General features: G+C 44.1%; 1 protein-coding gene across 1 annotated transcript in view; it reads right to left on the reverse strand.

Moving 5' to 3' along the window:
- Positions 1-452: 452 nt before the first annotated feature.
- The window catches only part of radil (Ras association and DIL domains), a 34,269-nt gene continuing 12,561 nt past the window's right edge, over positions 453-22,160 (reverse strand). The window contains exons 10-21 of the mRNA XM_034294429.1: positions 21,971-22,128; positions 19,787-19,899; positions 19,070-19,186; positions 18,584-18,707; positions 10,498-10,670; positions 9,872-10,022; positions 8,643-8,860; positions 8,436-8,576; positions 6,441-6,714; positions 3,807-3,940; positions 3,351-3,490; positions 453-3,031 (exon numbers count right to left, since the gene is read on the reverse strand). Of these exons, the coding sequence (XP_034150320.1) occupies positions 2,932-3,031; positions 3,351-3,490; positions 3,807-3,940; positions 6,441-6,714; positions 8,436-8,576; positions 8,643-8,860; positions 9,872-10,022; positions 10,498-10,670; positions 18,584-18,707; positions 19,070-19,186; positions 19,787-19,899; positions 21,971-22,128 (1,843 nt within the window). The 3' untranslated portion in view covers positions 453-2,931. The remainder of the gene's footprint in view (positions 3,032-3,350; positions 3,491-3,806; positions 3,941-6,440; positions 6,715-8,435; positions 8,577-8,642; positions 8,861-9,871; positions 10,023-10,497; positions 10,671-18,583; positions 18,708-19,069; positions 19,187-19,786; positions 19,900-21,970; positions 22,129-22,160) is intronic.

The following is a 22,160-nucleotide window of genomic DNA, read 5'->3' on the forward strand; positions in this document are numbered from 1 at the left end:
TGTTTTAAAATCTGGGCCAAAACAGAATGCGGACAATATCAGAACACATTTTAGCGGCAAGTTACAACAGAGCTAATGATGACATCTTTAAACGGAACAATCAGAACATTGGAATATTCTTTAACAGAACACTAGGACACTCTTCAATAGAACACTGATCAGTAGAACATGTTTAATAGTAGCAGATTACCCTAGTAGTCCCCTTTCAGTAGAACATGTCAAAAAGAGGGTCAAAGCCAGAAGTGTTTCAGGCCTCCAGGACTTAATTTAAATTAGCCCTGGTGTAGCTTAAGAATCCATATAGAGAATGTAGAGACGCTGTAGGGTAGGAGTTGTTATAAAGGATGTAGGGTCCTCGTAGGTTGAGTTGTTATAGTGGATGTAGAGACCTCGTAGGTTGAGTTGTTATAGAGGATGTAGAGACCTCGTAGGTTGAGTTATTTTAGAGGATGTAGAGACCTCGTAGGTTGAGTTGTTATAGAGGATATAGAGACTTCGTAGGTTGAATTTTATAGAGGATTTAGAGACCTCGTAGGTTGAACTGTTATAGAGGATTTAGAGACCTTGTAGGTTGAGTTGTTATAGTGGATGTAGAGACCTCGTAGGTTGAGTTGTAGAGACCTCGTAGGTTGAGTTATTTTAGAGGATGTAGAGACCTCGTAGGTTGAGTTGTTATAGAGGATATAGAGACCTCGTAGGTTGAATTTTATAGAGGATGTAGAGACCTCGTAGGTTGAGTTATTTTAGAGGATGTAGAGACCTCGTAGGTTGAGTTGTTATAGTGGATGTAGAGACCTCGTAGGTTGAGTTGTAGAGACCTCGTAGGTTGAGTTATTTTAGAGGATGTAGAGACCTCGTAGGTTGAGTTGTTATAGAGGATATAGAGACCTCGTAGGTTGAATTTTATAGAGGATGTAGAGACCTCGTAGGTTGAGTTATTTTAGAGGATGTAGAGACCTCGTAGGTTGAGTTGTTATAGAGGATATAGAGACTTCGTAGGTTGAATTTTATAGAGGATTTAGAGACCTCGTAGGTTGAACTGTTATAGAGGATTTAGAGACCTCGTAGGTTGAGTTGTTATAGTGGATGTAGAGACCTCGTAGGTTGAGTTGTTGTAGAGACCTCGTAGGTTGAGTTATTTTAGAGGATGTAGAGACCTCGTAGGTTGAGTTGTTATAGAGGATATAGAGACCTCGTAGGTTGAATTTTATAGAGGGTTTAGAGACCTCGTAGGTTGAACTGTTATAGAGGATTTAGAGACCTCGTAGGTTGAACTGTTATAGAGGATTTAGAGACCTTGTAGGTTGAACTGTTATAGAGGATTTAGAGACCTCATAGGTTGAGTTGTCATAGAGCATGTAGAGACCTCGTAGGTTGAGTTTGGATGTAGGGACCTTATAGGTTGAGTTATTACTGAGGATGTAGAGACCTCGTAGGCTGAGTTATTATAGAGGATGTAGAGACCTCGTAGGTTGAACTGTTATGGAGGATTTAGAGACCTCATAGTTTGAGTTGTCAGAGAGTATGTAGAGACCTTGTAGGTTGAGTTGTTATAGTGGATGTACGGACCTCGTAGGTTGAGTTGTTATAGTGGTTGTAGATACCTCGTAGGTTGAGATGACAGAGGATATAGAGACCTCATAGGTTGAGTTAGAGGATGTAGAGACCTCATAGGTTGAACTGTTATAGAGAATTTAGAGACCTCATAGGTTGAATTGTCATATAGGATGTAGGGACCTCGTAGACTGAACAGTAATAGAGGATTTACAGACCTTGTAGGTTAATTTGTCTTAGATTATGTAGAGAACTCACAGTTGTAGCTGTTCAAGGTGGCTGACTGCAGAAGCAGCTCATATGAGGCCATCTGTATTCAGAAGTGGTTTTAATGTCCTAACATGAGTTGCCTACTGTATAAACAGGTATCAGGTCAAGGTTGATGAGTTACTGACGTCCACGGTTATGATCTGTTTGCTCAGGAGTTTCATTTGCTGATCCCTCCAGACGATCTGAATACAATCCTGTTACACTCAACACACAGGAAGGCTCTCCTAGCTGACTACTTCTAAATGTTGAGGGTCCTCAGCTGTGCCACCGATGCTAACATGTCCCCAGGAGGCCCCTACATTTCATATACGCTGATGACTGTGCTTGAGACCATCCCAGCCGGTGTGGGTTAACCCTGGACACGGATTGGTTTGACTGTTAATGACATCTGCATGTGATTGGTCAAAAGTCATACAAAGTAATGGGTGTCTCCAAGTAAGGAGGCGGGCATACATGGTCTCTCCTCCAATCCAGGCAGGAATGTACAGCCATTGTAATAGTGCAGCAAAGGACATCAGGAAGTGTTTTTTTAACATCTGCTGAGTCCTGATCCACTCCTGATCCACTCCTGATCCACTCCTGATCCACTCCTGATCCACTCTTGATCCACTCTTGATCCACTCCTGATCCACTCTTGATCCACTCCTGATCCACTCTTGATCCACTCTTGATCCACTCCTGATCCACTCTTGATCCACTCTTGATCCACTCCTGATCCACTCTTGATCCACTCTTGATCCACTCCTGATCCACTCTTGATCCACTCTTGATCCACTCTTGAATTCTGCTGACGATTTGTGCTTGATGACGTTTTTTGGGGATTAATTTTTCCCAATAATCTTTGTCTATCTATGTGTGTCCTCACTAATATCTGATTTCAGATCAGAGGTGTCTGTGTTTGTTCCCAGGAGTTTCTTATTCCAAAATCTATTCCTGGTGTCTTCATCATCTCCCTTCATCTGCTCTCCATGCTGTCCCTCTTCTGTCCTCTCCCTCCCTGATAGATGTCATCTCCCCCTCTCTTTTCCCTTCCACTCCTTTGTCTCCCCTCCCTCCCCCTTGTTCCAGTCCCCTCCTTCTCTTGGTGGTCCTGAGGGCAGAATCCAGTTAGCAGGACGAGGCGCTGATCTTCTCTGTGACCTCCAGGTCTGACTTGGCCACCAGGAAACGCAGACGCCCTCCACCCAAACGGATCAGATCTACAGCACTGGAGGAGGTGAAGACAGACGGAGGGACGGAGGAGGGGAGAAAGAATAAATGAGGAGGTGAAGAAAGAGGGAGGGATGAATGAGGGGGATGGACAGAGTTTAGAAGGACAGAAATGACAGTGGAGAAGATGAAAGGGTAGAAGGAGAGACTCATTACCCAGGTAGCCAGAGACCGACCGTAGAAGGTGACCGACCCAGCGTTAACATCGTAGTAGCGATCAATCATTAATGTCTCTTTAAAAGCTATCAATCATCATCATGCCCTTTTGTTTCATGTCCTCATCTTCCTCATCATCATCATCAGCTTGTCTTCCTCACCTCTGATAGTCAGCCCCTATCAGGCTGGTCCCATTGACAGCCAGGATCCTGTCTCCAATCCTCAACCTTCCATCTGACGCCGCCGGGCCTTCTGGGATCAGAGTCCTGATGTAGATTCCTGCAGCGTTGAGAGGGGTGTGCTGGAGGGAGGTGGGAGGAGGAGAGAGGTGGGGTTGGGAGGCAGGACAAGAGAGGTGGGGGTGGGAGGGAGGACAAGAGAGGTGGGGTTGGGAGGCAGGACAAGAGAGGTGGGGGTGTGAGGGAGGACGAGAGAAACAGGAGGAGGGAAGGTGAGGAGGGAATGAAGGTTTGCCTGTTTAGATATAACCTTCCACTGTGTTCAGCCAGCCACTAATGGGGTGCGTGCGTGCATGTGTGCGTGCGTGTGTGCGTGCGTACTACGCGTGTGTGTGCGTGCGTACTACGTGTGTGTGTGTGCACTATGTGTGTACTCACCAGCCCGTCAATCAGGCCCATGCCCAGTCCATACGGCCCCTTGTCCAGTTCCACTATGAAGACCAGACCACAACAGTCATCATCACGGGACAGAGGACCCAGAGACACAGGCAAGGGAAACTCAGACACACTACCTGCAAGAGACACAAACTACAACTAGACAACACACACTACAACTACACAACACTACAACTAGACAACACACTACAACTAGACAACACACACTACGACCACACAACACACTCTACGACCAGACAACTCACACTACAACTAGACACCACACACAACAACTACACAACACACTACGACTAGACAACACACATTACGACCAGACAACACACTACAGCTACACAACACACACAACAACTACACAACACATTACGACTAGACAACACACCACAACTACACAACACACACAACAACTACATAACACAGTACGACCAGACAACACACCACAACTACACAACACACACTACAACTACATAACACACTACAGCTACACAACACACTATGACTAGACAACACACTACAACTACACAACACACACTACAACTACACAACACACTACAGCTACACAACACACACTACAACTACATAACACACTACAGCTACACAACACACTATGACCAGACAACACACCACAACTACACAACACACACTACAACTACACAACACACTACAGCTACACAACACACTATGACTAGACAACACACTACAACTACACAACACATTACGACCAGACAACACACACTACAACTACACAACACACTGCGACTAGACAACACACTACGACTAGACAACACACTAAAGCTACACAACACACTATGACTAGACAACTCACATTACGACCAAACAACACACCACAACTACACAACACACACTACAACTACACAACACACAACAACTACACAACACACTACGACTAGACAACACACTAAAACTACACAACACACTATGACCAGACAACACACATTACGTCCAAACAACACACCACAACTACACAACACACACTACAACTACACAACACACTACGACTACACAACTCACACTACAACTAGATAACACAACAGACTACAACTAAACAACACACACTACAACTACACAACACACTACGACCAGACAACACACACAACGACCACACAACACACTCTACGACCAGACAACTCACAATACAACTAGACACCACACACTACAAATACACAACACACACTACAACTACACAACACACTACGACCAGACAACACACACTACGACCAGAGGTCATGCATTACTGAACACTACCACCAGAGGTCATGCAGTACTGAACACTGCCACCAGGAGACATGCAGTACTGAACACTACCACCAGGAGACATGCAGTACTGACTGAACACTACCACCAGGAGACATACTGAACATTACCATCAGGAGGCATACTGAACACTATTACCAGAAGACATGGAGTACTGAACACAACCACCACGAGATATACAGTGCTGTACACTACCACCAGGAGACATACTGAACACTACCACCAGGTGACATGCAGTAATGAACAGTACCACCAGGAGGTGTTCAGTACTAAATACTACCACCAGGGGCTGTTCAATACTGAACACTACCACCAGAAGACATGCAGTAATTAACAGTACCACCAGGAGACATACTGAACACTACCTCCAGGGGTCATGCAATACTGAACACTACCTCCAGGGGTCATGCAGTACTGAACACTACCACCAGGGGGTGTTCAGTAATGAATACGACCACCAGGGGGTGTTCAGTAGTGAATACTACCACAAGGGGGTGTTCAGTACTGAACACTACCATCAGGTGACATGCAGTACTGAACACTACCACCAGGGGCTGTTCAGTACTGAACAATACCACCAGGAGTCATCCAGTACTGAACACTACCACTAGGAGACATGCAGTACTGAACACTACCACCAGGAGACATGCAGTACTGAACACTACCACCAGGAGACATGCAGTACTGAACACTACCACTAGGAGACATGCAGTACTGAACAGTACCACTAGGAGACATGCAGTAATGAACACTACCACCAGGAAGCAAGCAGTACAACATAGCACACTAGAGTCTATCAGGAAACAACACAGCACATCCTCATCACAGATAAATCAGACAGTTTTATATGAGTATTATTTAAAGAAGATCAAAAGTATTTACATATATGTAACTATATGTTGCTGAAAAGCATTAGATTTCATCATCTAGAACCCTCAAACTCAGCTCTGGAACTCAAAGCCAGTTCCACTCCATATTTTTAATGGACCCGGAACACCAGTTGGGTGCAATCAGTGATGAGGTAGAACAGTAAACCAGCAGGCTCTGGACCTCGTGGGTTCAGAGCTGTGTAGCCCTGATCTAGAGCATTGGTTCCCTTCTTTTGTGTCCCTGAAGTCCCCCTCATGCTAATGTCCTAGTAAGGCTCTGGTGTCATGAGTCTTCTAAAGTCCTTCTGGGGACAAACCAGGTACCCCCAGGGGAACTTGTATCCCTGATTTTACAATTACCAGTAAAAATCTACACACACATTATTAGTAACTAAAACTGGAATCTATAAGGGATTAAATGATGATCTCACAGATCCACACTACCTATATTCAAATCAATTATTTTTGTGATTACCCTCCAGTCCGTTGGCCATGATGCCATTGCTTTTCTTTCCTTCCGTTGGCGCTCTGCTGTTCCCGTTGACCTGGGGCGTGACTTCAGGGTACAGAGGCGTGTTGGGTGGGGTCAGGAGACACGAAGGGTCCTGGTTGGGTGGCCAGGGGTGGTGGGCGGTGCCGTTCCTCCTCATACTGCTATGTGATTGGTCCAGAGGTCCATCCCTCCCCCTCTCCTCCACCAATTCACCCCCTCCTGACCGGGGACTGCTGAGGGAAGTGGGACACTCCCCCTGGTGGTTAAACAACACAGTTACAGGTCAGAGTGGGGGGACACTCCCCCTGGTGGTTAAACAACACAGTTACAGGTCAGAGTGGGGGGACACTCCCCCTGGTGGTTACACAACACAGTTACAGGTCAGAGTGGGGGGACACTCCCCCTGGTGGTTAAACAACACAGTTACAGGTCAGAGTGGGGGGACACTCCCCCTGGTGGTTAAACAACACAGTTACAGGTCAGAGTGGGGGGACACTCCCCCTGGTGGTTAAACAACACAGTTACAGGTCAGAGTGGGGGGACACTCCCCCTGGTGGTTAAACAACACAGTTACAGGTTACAGGTCAGAGTGGGGGGACACTCCCCCTGGTGGTTAAACAACACAGTTACAGGTTACAGGTCAGAGTGGGGGGACACTCCCCCTGGTGGTTAAACAACACAGTTACAGGTTACAGGTCAGAGTGGGGGGACACTCCCCCTGGTGGTTAAACAACACAGTTACAGGTTACAGGTCAGAGTGGGGGGACACTCCCCCTGGTGGTTAAACAACACAGTTACAGGTTACAGGTCAGAGTGGGGGGACACTCCCCCTGGTGGTTAAACAACACAGTTACAGGTTACAGGTCAGAGTGGGGGGACACTCCCCCTGGTGGTTAAACAACACAGTTACAGGTTACAGGTCAGAGTGGGGTGTCTGGGTCTGCTTCCCTCAGTAAGACTGGACCATTGTAATCCAGCCATCAGTCCTGACTAATTAGTCCCAAAACCTTAATCTGATTACTGTCTAGGATTCAGACTGGGGGGGGGGGGGGGGGGGGGTCTTTCTCGCAGGCTTGGGAGGCCACAGTGTATGTGTGTGTGTCTGTATTTCTGAGTCAGAGGTGACAGTTGTCAAAATGATAGCCGCTGAGGTGAGATGGGTCAAACAGACAGCGGACAGCGCTGGCAGCACGCCTAGCTGTTCACAGGCTGGCAGCACTCCTAGCTGTCACTTGTTGCTGAGACTTGGAAAATATTAGACATTTATAGGCTTAAAGTATGTAAAGATTGTTAGAAAGCAACTCAATCCCATGTGTGTTTACCTGTTGAGCTCTTGACACAAACAAGATTTCTTTCTAGCCAGAGGGTCAAAGTGGCAGACAGATGTTTGTCCCCTGTGACACACCGTGTAAAGGATGTCCGCATCACTTCCTCAAACTAGACAGAAATGTATCTGAAATAACTTAAACTAGTCAAATAAATAAGAGCAATTACAACCTGTTGTCTCATGTAAAACAGCTGCAGAGGTGATGGATGAGTCCCGGTCTGTGCCATTGGATAGATAGCCAACCAATCACCACAGCTGTTCATCTAGTGTTAGATAGCCGACCAATCACCATAGCTGTTCATCTAGTGTTAGATAGCCGACCAATCACCACAGCTGTTCATCTAGTGTTAGATAGCCAACCAATCACCATAGCTGTTCATCTAGTGTTAGATAGCCGACCAATCACCACAGCTGTTCATCTAGTGTTAGAAAGCCAACCAATCACCACAGCTGTTCATCTAGTGTTAGATAGCCGACCAATCACCACAGCTGTTCATCTAGTGTTAGATAGCCGACCAATCACCACAGCTGTTCATCTAGTGTTCATCAAACCCCAACCCTCATGTACACTTTGAAGTACTTTTATGTTACTTTATAGGGTGTTTAGCAGGGCTCATAGGTTTATGGTTAGGGGTCATCCTGTGACCTACCTGTGTTTCTTTCCAATCTGCAGGGGCGGTACTGGTCCCTGTACTGGTGGTGGTTGTACCGTTAACCGACGTGTGAGTGTGTGTGTGATTAACAGTGGGATGTGTGTGAGTGTGTGTGTTGTTAGCAGTGGGGTGTGTGTGAGTGTGTGTGTTGTTAGCAGTGGGGTGTGTGTGAGTGTGTGTGTTGTTAGCAGTGGGGTGTGTGTGAGTGTGTGTGTTGTTAGCAGTGGGGTGTGTGTGAGTGTGTGTGTTGTTAGCAGTGGGGTGTGTGTGTGTCTTGGTACGTAACCCCCAGAGGAAGTGTCTGATGTAGAGTAGCTGTCTGTAGATGCTGTCCTCAACACAGTCGCTGTCCAGGTCCACTCTGAAACCCCCGCTTGGCAGCACGATGGGGGGGTGGTTCTCAAAACTCTCCAACAGATCCACTGGAGGGAAACAGGAAGGGGCGGGGCAGGGCAGGGCTTCAACACACACCAGTTTTCCCACCGGGCGAATAATGATCAGCATGGAAGCAAATATCTTCGAGATGCACTAGTCGTTTGTCATAATCATAACTTGAGCTTTAGATAGAAGGTTAAAAATGACAACGCCTGTCTTCTTTCTCTGTTAGTCCACCCCAATTGCTCCCAGGTTGTTGCTGTAGATAAGTATGTGTTCTTAGCATACTGACCTGTTAAAAAATAATACACCTTGTCCTCCCTAAACCTGACCTTAACTCCTAACCCTAAACCTAACCATAACCATCATCTAAGACTCACCCTAACTACATGTACCTGTCCTGTAAATGTAAGGCTCATCCTAACTACATGTACCTGTCCTGTAAATGTAAGGCTCATCCTAATTACATGTACCTGTCCTGTAAATGTAAGGCTCATCCTAACTACATGTACCTGTCCTGTAAATGTAAGGCTCATCCTAACTACATGTACCTGTCCTGTAAATGTAAGGCTCATCCTAACTACATGTACCTGTCCTGTAAATGTAAGGCTCATCCTAACTACATGTACCTGTCCTGTAAATGTAAGGCTTATCCTAACTACATGTACCTGTCCTGTAAATGTAAGGCTCATACGAAATACATGTACCTGTCCTGTAAATGTAAGGCTCATCCTAACTACATGTACCTGTCCTGTAAATGTAAGGCTCATCCTAACTACATGTACCTGTCCTGTAAATGTAAGGCTCATCCTAACTACATGTACATGTCCTGTAAATGTAAGGCTCATCCTAACTACATGTACCTGTCCTGTAAATGTAAGGCTCATCCTAACTACATGTACCTGTCCTGTAAATGTAAGGCTCATCCTAACTACATGTACCTGTCCTGTAAATGTAAGGCTCATCCTAACTACATATACCTGTCCTGTAAATGTAAGGTTCATCCTAACTACATGTACCTGTCCTGTAAATGTAAGGCTCATCCTAACTACATGTACCTGTCCTGTAAATGTAAGGCTCATCCTCCGTGCTTGGCTGCCAGATAGGAACCGGTCCCATCTCAGCCGTCTGCTGGTACTGAGTCAGCAGTCTGTGGAGCTGGACCGGCTTGAGGCTGGGGTGCTCCATACACAACACCTTCCAGCTCATCTGGAAATATATACATTCATATATATGGAAGTATAGAGTATAGACACTCCGCCATAATGACAAAGCAAATATAGTTCCCGGCGGCCCTGAGTCACCCTGGACAGTTTTATTTGGGAGCAGATTAAATAAATTACAAATTACAAAATAAACCAAATGCAGAGAAATTGAAGGGTTGAGAATTCTTTCCACTGTATTTATATTTTCAACTTGATGTTAGAAACTGAAATCACCTAAGATATTTGGTTTAACATTCTCAGAGATTTAAGGTGAAGTTTTTAATGATGTTTAAACAGATGTTTTCTTAGCCTAGAGCAGAGTTTCTTAATCTGGGTCCTGGAGAAACAGAAATGTGTACCCCTTGGGGTCCCCAAGAACAGGATTGTGAAACACTGGCCTATAGACTATTGTCAGAGGAGGAACCACCTAACATTTTAAAAACCGGAGGGGCTGGATGTCAGTGTCAGGTGCGTGTTACCTGTGTCAGAATTTGAGGGGGCGTGGCCAGGATGCTGACAGCACTGTTGAATTTGCTGAAGAACTTGTCGGCTAAGTGGCTGAGGCCCGCCTTCCTGGCCCACTCTAGAACCATCCGTAGACACGCCTGCACCTGGAGAATCTTAGAACGCTGGAACCACCCCCGCAATGGACCTAAACACACAAATACACACACAGGCTGGGTTACGAAGAGCATACTTCTGTTTTGTTCCAGCTGTTTTTAATCAAGACCAACTCACATACAAGAGAATGTAAAGTGGCAACTATCTGCTAGCTTTGCCAGATGTGTTATAGCAGACTGCTGCTAAAGTGTATTTTGCAGTCTGGAAAGCAAAGTATGCATTTGAGCATACAATTATAAACTAAACACATATTAAGCTAGCTGCTTATCAATAACGTGTCTGAAACTAGCTATAATCTTTTTGAAATTGTCTTTCAATAATGTGTCTTAAGCTAGCTGTATGTCAGTAATGTGTCTGAAACTAGCTGTCTGTTAATATTGTGTCTGAAGCTAGCTGTCTGTTAATATTGTGTCTGAACCTAGCTGTCTGTTAATATTGTGTCTGAAGCTAGCTGTCTGTTAATATTGTGTCTGAAGCTAGCTGTCTGTTAATATTGTGTCTGAACCTAGCTGTCTGTTAATATTGTGTCTGAAGCTAGCTGTCTGTCAATATTGTGTCTGAAGCTAGGTGTTTATCAAAATTGTGTCTGAAGTTAGCTGTCTGTCAATATTGTGTCCCGTGTAACTCACTTGGTAAAAGCATGGTTCTTGCATAGCAGGGAACACCAGCTAATAGCAATACACACACAGTACATTCAAACGCACCCACTTGCACACCCACAGCATTTACATACAGTACACATGCGCACAGAACACACAAAGAATTAGGAGCAGGGTTTGGTGTTCCTATGGAAACAGAGACAGAATTTGCAATCTACCAATCACTACCCACCCTCAGTCTTCTCACACTCTCTGTTGCCTTACCCTTTTGTCTTTCTCTCCAATCTCTCTATTCTCCCCTTGACACAAACACACTCAGTCCAGAATTATAATTAAAAGACAAAGATAGTTGATCAGGTACAAGGCAGATTGTGTCAATATTTAATACCCAATCAGTACGATCATCCTCTACTGCAATACTATCATCCTCTACTGCAATACTATCATCCTCTACTGCAATACTATCATCATCCTCTACTGCAATATTATCATCCTCTACTGCAATACTATCATCCTCTACTGCAATACTATCATCATCATCTACCGCAAATACTATCATCCTCCTCTACTGCAATACTATCATCCTCAACTGCAATACTATCATCCTCTACTGCAATACTATCATCATCCTCTACTGCAATATTATCATCCTCTACTGCAATACTATCATCCTCTACTGCAATACTATCATCATCATCTACTGCAAATACTATCATCCTCCTCTACTGCAATACTATCATCCTCAACTGCAATACTATCACCCTCTACTGCAATACTATCATATTCTACTGCAAACTATTATCCTCCTCTACTGCAATACTGTCATCCTCCTCTACTGCAATACTATCATCCTCCTCTACTGTAATACTATCATCCTTTACTGCAATACTGTAATCCTCCTCTACTGCAATACTATCATCACCCTCTACTGCAATACTATCATCCTCTACTGCAATACTATCATCACCCTCTACTGCAATACTATCATCCTCTACTGCAATACTATCATCCTCCTCTACTGTAATACTATCATCCTCTACTGCAATACTATCATCCTCCTCTACTGTAATACTATCATCCTCTTCTGCAATACGATCATCCTCCTCTACTGCAAAACTATCATCCTCCTCTACTGCAATACTATCATCCTTAACTGCAATACTATCATCCTCTTCTACTGTAATACTATCATCCTCTACTGCAATACGATCATCCTCCTCTACTGTAATACTATCATCCTCTTCTGCAATACGATCATCCTCCTCTACTGTAATACTATCATCCTCTTCTGCAATATGATCATCCTCCTCTACTGCAAAACTATTATCCTCCTCTACTGCAAAACTATCATCCTCCTCTACTGCAATACTATCATCCTTTACTGCAATACGATCATCCTCCTCTACTGCAATACTATAATCCTCCTCTACTGCAATACTATCATCCTCCTCTACTGTAATACTATCATCCTCTACTGCAATACTATCATCCTCCTCTACTGTAATACTATCATCCTCTTCTGCAATACGATCATCCTCCTCTACTGCAAAACTATCATCCTCCTCTACTGCAATACTATCATCCTTAACTGCAATACTATCATCCTCCTCTACTGCAATACTATAATCCTCTTCTACTGTAATACTATCATCCTCTACTGCAATACGATCATCCTCCTCTACTGTAATACTATCATCCTCTTCTGCAATACGATCATCCTCCTCTACTGTAATACTATCATCCTCTTCTGCAATATGATCATCCTCCTCTACTGCAAAACTATTATCCTCCTCTACTGCAAAACTATCATCCTCCTCTACTGCAATACTATCATCCTTTACTGCAATACGATCATCCTCCTCTACTGCAATACTATAATCCTCCTCTACTGCAATACTATAATCCTCCTCTACTGTAATACGATCATCCTCCTCTACTGCAGTAATATCATCCTCCTCTACTGCAATACTATCACCCTCTACTGCAATTCTATCATCCTCTACTGCAATACGATCATCCTCCTCTACAAATGATATATATGCCTAATATATATATAATTGTTGATTCATTATTTAATTATTTTACTGAGGTAAATGAAACCATTTCATACCATAGAGAAACAGTGTTGTGTGTGTGTTTACTGATCTGTACTATGACAGAGGGATTCTGTTGTCCATCCTGGCTTTGTCATGAGGAATGTCTACTCTCTACTCAGGGAGTCCCACCTGTTCCAAGGCACGCCTGCTTTACCTTGTCAACTAATCATCAAGCCTTTACTACAATGTAATAGTTAAATGTCTGGGGATCAAAGGCCCGACCCCCACCCGACCCCCACCCGACCCCCACCCGACCCCCATCACCCTAATAGGCTTATAGTTGTGTCTGATAATCTCCTCACCACACTGAGGAACATGACTAACCCTTCATACACACACACACATACACACATGTACACACACACACCCACACACAACGGAATTTCATTCAATACCCTTAGAAAACCAATGTCCCTAGGTCTTAGCCTCTAACACCAAATTAGATAGTAGTAGTAAGAGTAGATATTCTAACTCTTCCCCTAAACTTAACCGCAAGCCTAAAACAAGTCATTGTGTTCTCACTTAAACAGCGTAAAACTAAAAGCGGTCCTGACTTTGAGAGCATTTTGTGTCCACTGAGGTATGCTAGACTCAAATGACTAAATTACATCAGCCCTTTGACTCTGACAGTAACTCTGAGCCAAATGAACTAATGAACTGGTATTCTAGTGGTCAACTATATCTCCAGGGTTTTACTACAAAAGCAAACCCACAGGGCTCCTCCCCATCCATACATCCATCCACACACACACACACACACACACACACACACACACATGCACGCACAAATTCACACACACACACACACACACACTTAAACTGCAGCGTTCAGCAGAAACTGTCTTTGGATTTAATCTGCTTATAGGTCACAGTTTGTTACAGCAAACATACCATTATAACACTAGAACAACCTCCTCTCTGACAGGTCAATACTAAGACATTGCTACAACCATCTCCTCTCTGACAGGTCAGTATAATAGCATCACTACAATAACCTCCTCTCTGACAGGTCAATAGTAAGACATAAATACAACCAGCTCCTCTCTGACAGGTCATTGTACAACATCACTATAAAACTACAACAACATCCCATCTGACAGGTCAATATTAAGACATAATTGCAATCAGCTCTTCTCTGACAGGTCGGTACTATAACATCACTACAACAACCTCCTCTCTGACAGGTCGGTACTATAACATCACTATAACAACCTCCTCTCTGACAGGTCGGTACTATAACATCACTACAACAACCTCCTCTCTGACAGGTCGGTACTATAACATCACTACAACAACCTCCTCTCTGACAGGTCAGTACTATAACATCACTACAACCACCTCCTCTCTGACAGGTCGGTACTCTAACATCACTACAACAACCTCCTCTCTGACAGGTCGGTACTCTAACATCACTACAACAACCTCCTCTCTGACAGGTCGGTACTATAACATCACTATAACAACCTCCTCTCTGACAGGTCGGTACTATAACATCACTACAACAACCTCCTCTCTGACAGGTCAGTACTATAACATCACTATAACAACCTCCTCTCTGACAGGTCGGTACTATAACATCACTATAACAACCTCCTCTCTGACAGGTCGGTACTATAACATCACTACGACAACCTCCTCTCTGACAGGTCGGTACTCTAACATCACTACAACAACCTCCTCTCTGACAGGTCAGTACTATAACATCACTACAACAACCTCCTCTCTGACAGGTCGATATTAAGACATCATTGCAATCTGCTCCTCTCTGACAGGTCAGTACTATAACATCACTACAACAACCTTCTCTCTGACAGGTCAATATTATAACATTACTATAACACTACAATAACATCACATCTGACATGTCAATATTAAGACATTACTACAACCAGCTCCTCTCTGAAAGGTCAGTTTTATAACATCACTATAACAGTACAACAGCCGCCACCCTGACAGGTCAATATTAAGACATTACTACAACCAGGTCCTCTCTGAAAGGTCAGTTTTATAACATCACTATAACAGTACAACAACCGCCACCCTTACAGGTCAATATTAAGCAAGCAAGTTTTTTATAGAGCACAATTCATACATAGAAGAAATTCAATGTGCTATACAAAGAAAATAATAATAATAATAATACAATAGCATAAAAACAAATACTCAAATGCAAACATCAAAACAACCTCATAATAATAAGACATAGAATAAGAAAATACATAGAAATAGAATAAAAACGGGATAAAAACATAGGAAGCTCTAAGGTTAAACAGTGTGGTTAAGTTTAAGTGCTCAGTCATAGGCACGAGAGAAGAGAAGTGTTTTTAACAGCTTGGCCATGTTTAGTTTGGACTCTGGGCTCTACTAGCTGACCTGTGTTCATGGATCTAAGAGCCCTGCTCAGTTTATATTCTTAAGACATATCAGAAATGTATTCAGGGCCTAAACCATTCAGTGATTTATAAACTAAAAGCACCACTTTAAAATCTATTCTGTAACTGACTGGAAGCCAATACAAAGATTTAAGGACCGGAGTGATGTGCTCTGCTCTCTTGGTCCTGGTTAACATTCTAGCAGCAGCTTTCTGAATGAACTGCAGTTGTATTATAACATCACTACAACAACCTCCTCTCTAACAGGTCAATATTAAGACACTACTACAACCAGCTCCTCTGTGATAGTTCACTATTATAACCTTACTACAACAACCATCACGCCGACCGCCAGTACATCACTACAACACTCTGTTCCTACCCACAGCTCCACTTGTTTAAAGAATGAGAGCATCAAGCCCTCCCCTCACTAATACTGAGGAGTTGTGAGTGACTGCAGTCTTACTGTTAGTTCTGTGATAAACAAACAGCAGATCAGTCTCGGCTTTATAGACAGAGTAGTTGAACAATCTTTTGAAAGCAGAGTTTGTCTTATCACATATCTCAAACAGCGCTCATTGTTTGATATGGGTATGATCATTTACTTGAGTCAATTCTGTTCAGGACTTATTGTCTAGAATATTGGGATTCTGTAACATAGTTACTGCAACAAACTCAAAACTTCACACAGTTGCCAAATAATATTTCAATACAAAATATTAATCAAATGATTTTTTTTTTTTACATACAGCATTCTGTTAATGTTTTATGAAGTTAGTACTAGGCAGAAATAACATAGTTTCCTCATCTCTGACTGAACACTGTAACAGATTAAATGAGGGCAGGACCTGCTCAGTTTCCTCTTCTCTGACTGAACACTGTAACAGATTAAATGAGGGCAGGACCTGCTCAGTTTCCTCTTCTCTGACTGAACACCGTAACAGATTAAATGAGGGCAGGACCTGCTCAGTTTCCTCTTCTCTGACTGAACACTGTAACAGATTAAATGAGGGCAGGACCTGCTCAGTTTCCTCTTCTCTGACTGAACACTGTAACAGATTAAATGAGGGCAGGACCTGCTCAGTTTCCTCTTCTCTGACTGAACACTGTAAGCGAGGGATTGACAGGTTCAAGATGGTCGAAGTGTGATAATGACTAATCAACAGTTAACATTTAACCCACATCTACCTCTCCCCCCTCTATTTCTCCTCTCCCATCCCTCTATCTCTCTTTTCTCACCCGCTCTCTCTTTTATCTCACCTCTCTCACTCCACTCTCAACACTCTGCCTCTAATCTCACACCCCTCTCTGCCTCCCCTCTCTACCTCCCCTCTCTGCCTCCCCTCTCTACCTCCCCTCTCTACCTCCCCTCTCTACCTCCCCTCTCTGCCTCCCCTCTCTACCTCCCCTCTCTGCCTCCCCTCTCTGCCTCCCATCTCTACCTCCCCTCTCTGCCTTCTCTGTCTATCCCCATTCCCCAAGTTAGTGTGTGTGTGTGTGTGTAAGTTAGTGTGTGTAAGTTTGTGTGTGTTTGTGTGTGTCTGTGTTAGTTAGTGTGTGTGTGTGTCTGTGTAAGTTAGTGTGTGTGTGTGTACGTTTGTGTGTGTGTGTGTGTGTCTGTGTAAGGTAGTGTGTGTTTGTGTGGCACGAATACCAATGCAGATACCAGTCCTACCTGCAGTTACCATGGAAACCATCGTCAGAGCAACATCAATGAACAGACAGAGAACAGGCGACTTCCAACAGTCAGTGAAAATGTTTTTGTAATAATTTATTATTAATGCTCCTTATTTTTTAGGGGAGTGGATGAATAAAGTTTTTAATAGTAAATGATTAAATCCCAAATGAAACTGTATAGAAATGCCATTGTGTTACATCCATATAGAGTTGACTGTGTCCAGCTTGATAAAACCAGTGTGGTGAAAGACACAGTAATCACATTAACATTGAAGGAATATTTCCTGTAAGAAAACGCTTTGACAAACCCCCACCCCCCCACCAGCCCCCATCTACACCCCCCCACCCCTCCACCAGCCCCCATCTACACCCCCCCACCCCCCCACCACCCCCATCTACACCCCCCCACCCCTCCACCAGCCCCCATCTACACCCCCCCACCCCTCCACCAGCCCCCATCTACACCCCCCCACCCCTCCACCACCCCCATCTACACCCCCCCACCCCTCCACCAGCCCCCATCTACACCCCTCCACCCCTCCACCAGCCCCCATCCACACCCCTCCACCAGCCCCCATCTACACCCCCCCACCCCTCCACCAGCCCCCATCTCCACCCCCCCACCCCTCCACCAGCCCCCATCTCCACCCCCCACCAGCCCCCATCTCCATCCCAGACACCTCCCATCTTCCCCCATCCCCCAGGCACTTCCTATCATCAAGAAAGGAAGAGTGGGAGAGAGAGGATATGAGAGGAGGGAGAGAGAATTAGAGGGAGGGAGTGAGAGTGGGAGGGAGGGAGAGTGGGAGGGAGGGAGGGAGTGAGAGTGGGAGGGAGGGAGGGAGTGAGAGTGGGAGGGAGGGAGGGAGGGAGTGAGAGTGGGAGGGAGGGAGTAGAGTGGGAGGGAGGGAGTGAGAGTGGGAGGGAGGGAGGGAGTGAGAGTGGGAGGGAGGGAGTAGAGTGGGAGGGTGTCAAGGACAAATCGCATGTCCCTCTCTTCACCTCTGTCAAAATGCTGACAAACACACTTCACCACGTCTCAGTGGCGTCTGAGGACCCTGAGGCATTCTAAGGGAAGTGTGTGTGTGTAAGCGTGTCTGTGTGTGTGTGTGTAAGCGTGTCTGTGTGTGTGTGTGTAAGCGTGTCTGTGTGTGTGTGTGTAAGCGTGTGTGTGTGTGTTTGGTTGAATGTGTGTCTCACCTTTGTCCATGAGCTGATTGAAAAGTGAAACATTGGTGAAAAAGAAGAGGTAGGCAAACATCTGGGCCTGGACCTCCATGTGGACCTGGTACCCCTGCAGAAGCTCCTGACTGCACTGGAAGACCTGGACACACACACACACACAGACACAGACACACACAGACACACACACACAGACACACACAGACACACAGACACACACACACACACAGACACACAGACACACACACATACACACACACACAGACAGACACACATACACACACACACCAATGAGTGACAAATTTGTGTGTGTGTGTGTGTTAGTGTCTCTGTGTGTGTCTGTGTGTGTCTGTGTGTGTGTGTGTCTGTGTGTGTGTCTATGTGTCTGTGTGTGTGTCTGTCTGTGTGTCTGTGTGTGTGTGACTGTGTGTGTATGTGTGTCTGTTTGTGTATGTGTGTGTGTGTGTGTGTGTGTGTGTGTGTGTGTGTGTGTGTGTGTACTACCTGCAGGACTCTGCGTATAGGCTCGGGGAACCCTGTTCCTCCTCTCCAGCAGGGCTCAGAGCTGTCCACTGGGAATGGATTACAGTCTAGCAGGCCAGGCAGAACCACATACAAGGACTGGAGAAACACACACACTTTAGATATACACGTTACACACACACACAACTTAAACACACACACACACTTTCGACATATTCATGTTACGCGCACACACACACACACACCTTATACACACAAAAACACAAATATTATATAACAACTCTCCACAGTTACCTTGGTGATGTAGTGAAGCGTTAATGTTACCCTGGTGATGTAGTGAAGGGAGTAATGGTTACCTTGGTGATGTATTGAAGGGAGTAATGGTTACCCTGGTGATGTAGTGAATGGGGTAATACTACCTTGGTGATGTAGTGAAGGGAGTAATGGTTACCCTGGTGATGTAGTGAATGGTGTTATGGTAACCTTGGTGATTTTGTGAAGGGTGTAAAAGTTACCTTGGTGATGTAGTGAAGAGCTTAATGATTACCCTGGTGATGTAGTGAAGGGAGTAATGGTGACCTTGGTGATGTAGTGAAGGAGGTAATATTACCTTGGTGATGTAGTAAATGGGGTAATGATAACTTTGGTGATGTTGTGAAGGGAGTAAAAGTTACCTTGGTGATGTAGTGAAAGGCGTAATGGTTACCTCAGTGATGTAGTGAAGGGGGTAATAGTTACCTTGGTGATGTAGTATACACACTGCTGAAAGGTGTACATGATCACTTCCTCCAGGATGGTCATAGCCTCCTCATTGGCTGAGATGGTTGCCGATAGCAATGACTCTTTGGAACCTGCACAACCAACAAAGTGTATGAACCTACCTTTACTCAAGAATAAACTATTACAGTATTTACTATGCATTTACTCAAGAATCATCTATTACAGTATTTACTATACATTTACTCAAGAAACATCTATTACAGTATTTACTATGCATTTACTCAAGAATAAACTATTACAGTATTTACTATGCATTTACTCAAGAATCATCTATTACAGTATTTACTATACATTTACTCAAGAATCATCTATTATAGTATTTACTATGCATTTACTCAAGAATAACCTATTACAGTATTTACTATGCATTTACTCAAGAATAACCTATTAAGGTATTCATTATGCATTTACTCAAGAATAATCTATTACAGTATTTAATATGTATTTACACAACACTAATCTATTACAGTATTTACTATCCATTTACTCAACAATAATCAATTACAATATTTACTATGCATTTACTCAACAATAATTTATTACCGCATTTACCATACATTTACTCAAGAATAATCTATTACAGTATTTACTATACATTTACTCAACAATAATTTATTACAGTCTTTACTATACATTTACTCAACAATTATCTATTACAGTATTTACTATTTACTGGATCCTACATGGATCATAATAGAGAAGATATTTAAACAATAAGGCATAAGGAGTTGTATGGCCAATAACAACAGCTGTTCTCAGGCACATCGCAGGATGCCTCAATATACTGACCATCTATCACATCTCCCTGAGGCACCTCTTGGTTATAATAAACCAGTTTGTTATACTGACCATCTATCACATCTCCCTGAGGCACCTCTTGGTTATAATAAACCAGTTTGTTATACTGACCATCTATCACATCTCCCTGAGGCACCTCTTGGTTATAATAAACCAGTTTGTTATACTGACCATCTATCACATCTCCCTGAGGCACCTCTTGGTTATAATAAACCAGTTTGTTATACTGACCATCTATCACATCTCCCTGAGGCACCTCTTGGTTATAATAAACCAGTTTGTTATACTGACCATCTATCACATCTCCCTGAGGCACCTCTTGGCTATAATAAACCAGTTTGTTATACTGACCATCTATCACATCTCCCTGAGGCACCTCTTGGCTATAATAAACCAGTTTGTTATACTGACCATCTATCACATCTCCCTGAGGCACCTCTTGGTTATAATAAACCAGTTTGTTATACTGACCATCTATCACATCTCCCTGAGGCACCTCTTGGCTATAATAAACCAGTTTGTTATACTGACCATCTATCACATCTCCCTGAGGCACCTCTTGGCTATAATAAACCAGTTTGTTATACTGACCATCTATCACATCTCCCTGAGGCACCTCTTGGTTATAATAAACCAGTTTGTTATACTGACCATCTATCACATCTCCCTGAGGCAGCTCTTGGTTATAATAAACCAGTTTGTTATACTGACCATCTATCACATCTCCCTGAGGCACCTCTTGGTTATAATAAACCAGTTTGTTATACTGACCATCTATCACATCTCCCTGAGGCACCTCTTGGTTATAATAAACCAGTTTGTTATACTGACCATCTATCACATCTCCCTGAGGCACCTCTTGGTTATAATAAACCAGTTTGTTATACTGACCATCTATCACATCTCCCTGAGGCACCTCTTGGTTATAATAAACCAGTCACTGAGTGTGTTCGCCTGTGTGTGTCTCACTGAGTGTGTTCGTCTGTGTGTGTCTCACTGAGTGTGTTCGTCTGTGTGTGTCTCACTGAGTGTGTTCATCTGTGTGTCTCACTGAGTGTGTTCGTCTGTGTGTGTCTCACTGAGTGTGTTCGTCTGTGTGTGTCTCACTGACTGTGTTCATCTGTGTGTGTCTCACTGACTGTGTTCATCTGTGTGTGTCTCACTGACTGTGTTCGTCTGTGTGTGTCTCACTGACTGTGTTCGTCTGTGTGTGTCTCACTGAGTGTGTTCGTCTGTGTGTGTCTCACTGAGTGTGTTCGTCTGTGTGTGTCTCACTGAGTGTGTTCGTCTGTGTGTGTCTCACTGACTGTGTTCGTCTGTGTGTGTTTGTCTGTGTGTGTCTACCTTTAGAGTCAAGTGTCTCGATGCCTTGTGTGTAAGAAGGGGCTTTCTGTTGTATGAAGTAGAGGATCTCAATGCTGTTGGCCATCCAGAAGAATATAACCTGCAGGTCTGGGATCAGGTCACTGATGGACAGGAGAGACAGAGAGGCAGGGTCCTGGCTGTGGAGAGGTGAGAAAGGGACGCGCAGGGA

The sequence above is a fragment of the Esox lucius genome, chromosome 9 (assembly GCF_011004845.1).
Source record: "Esox lucius isolate fEsoLuc1 chromosome 9, fEsoLuc1.pri, whole genome shotgun sequence".
NCBI lineage: Eukaryota > Metazoa > Chordata > Actinopteri > Esociformes > Esocidae > Esox > Esox lucius.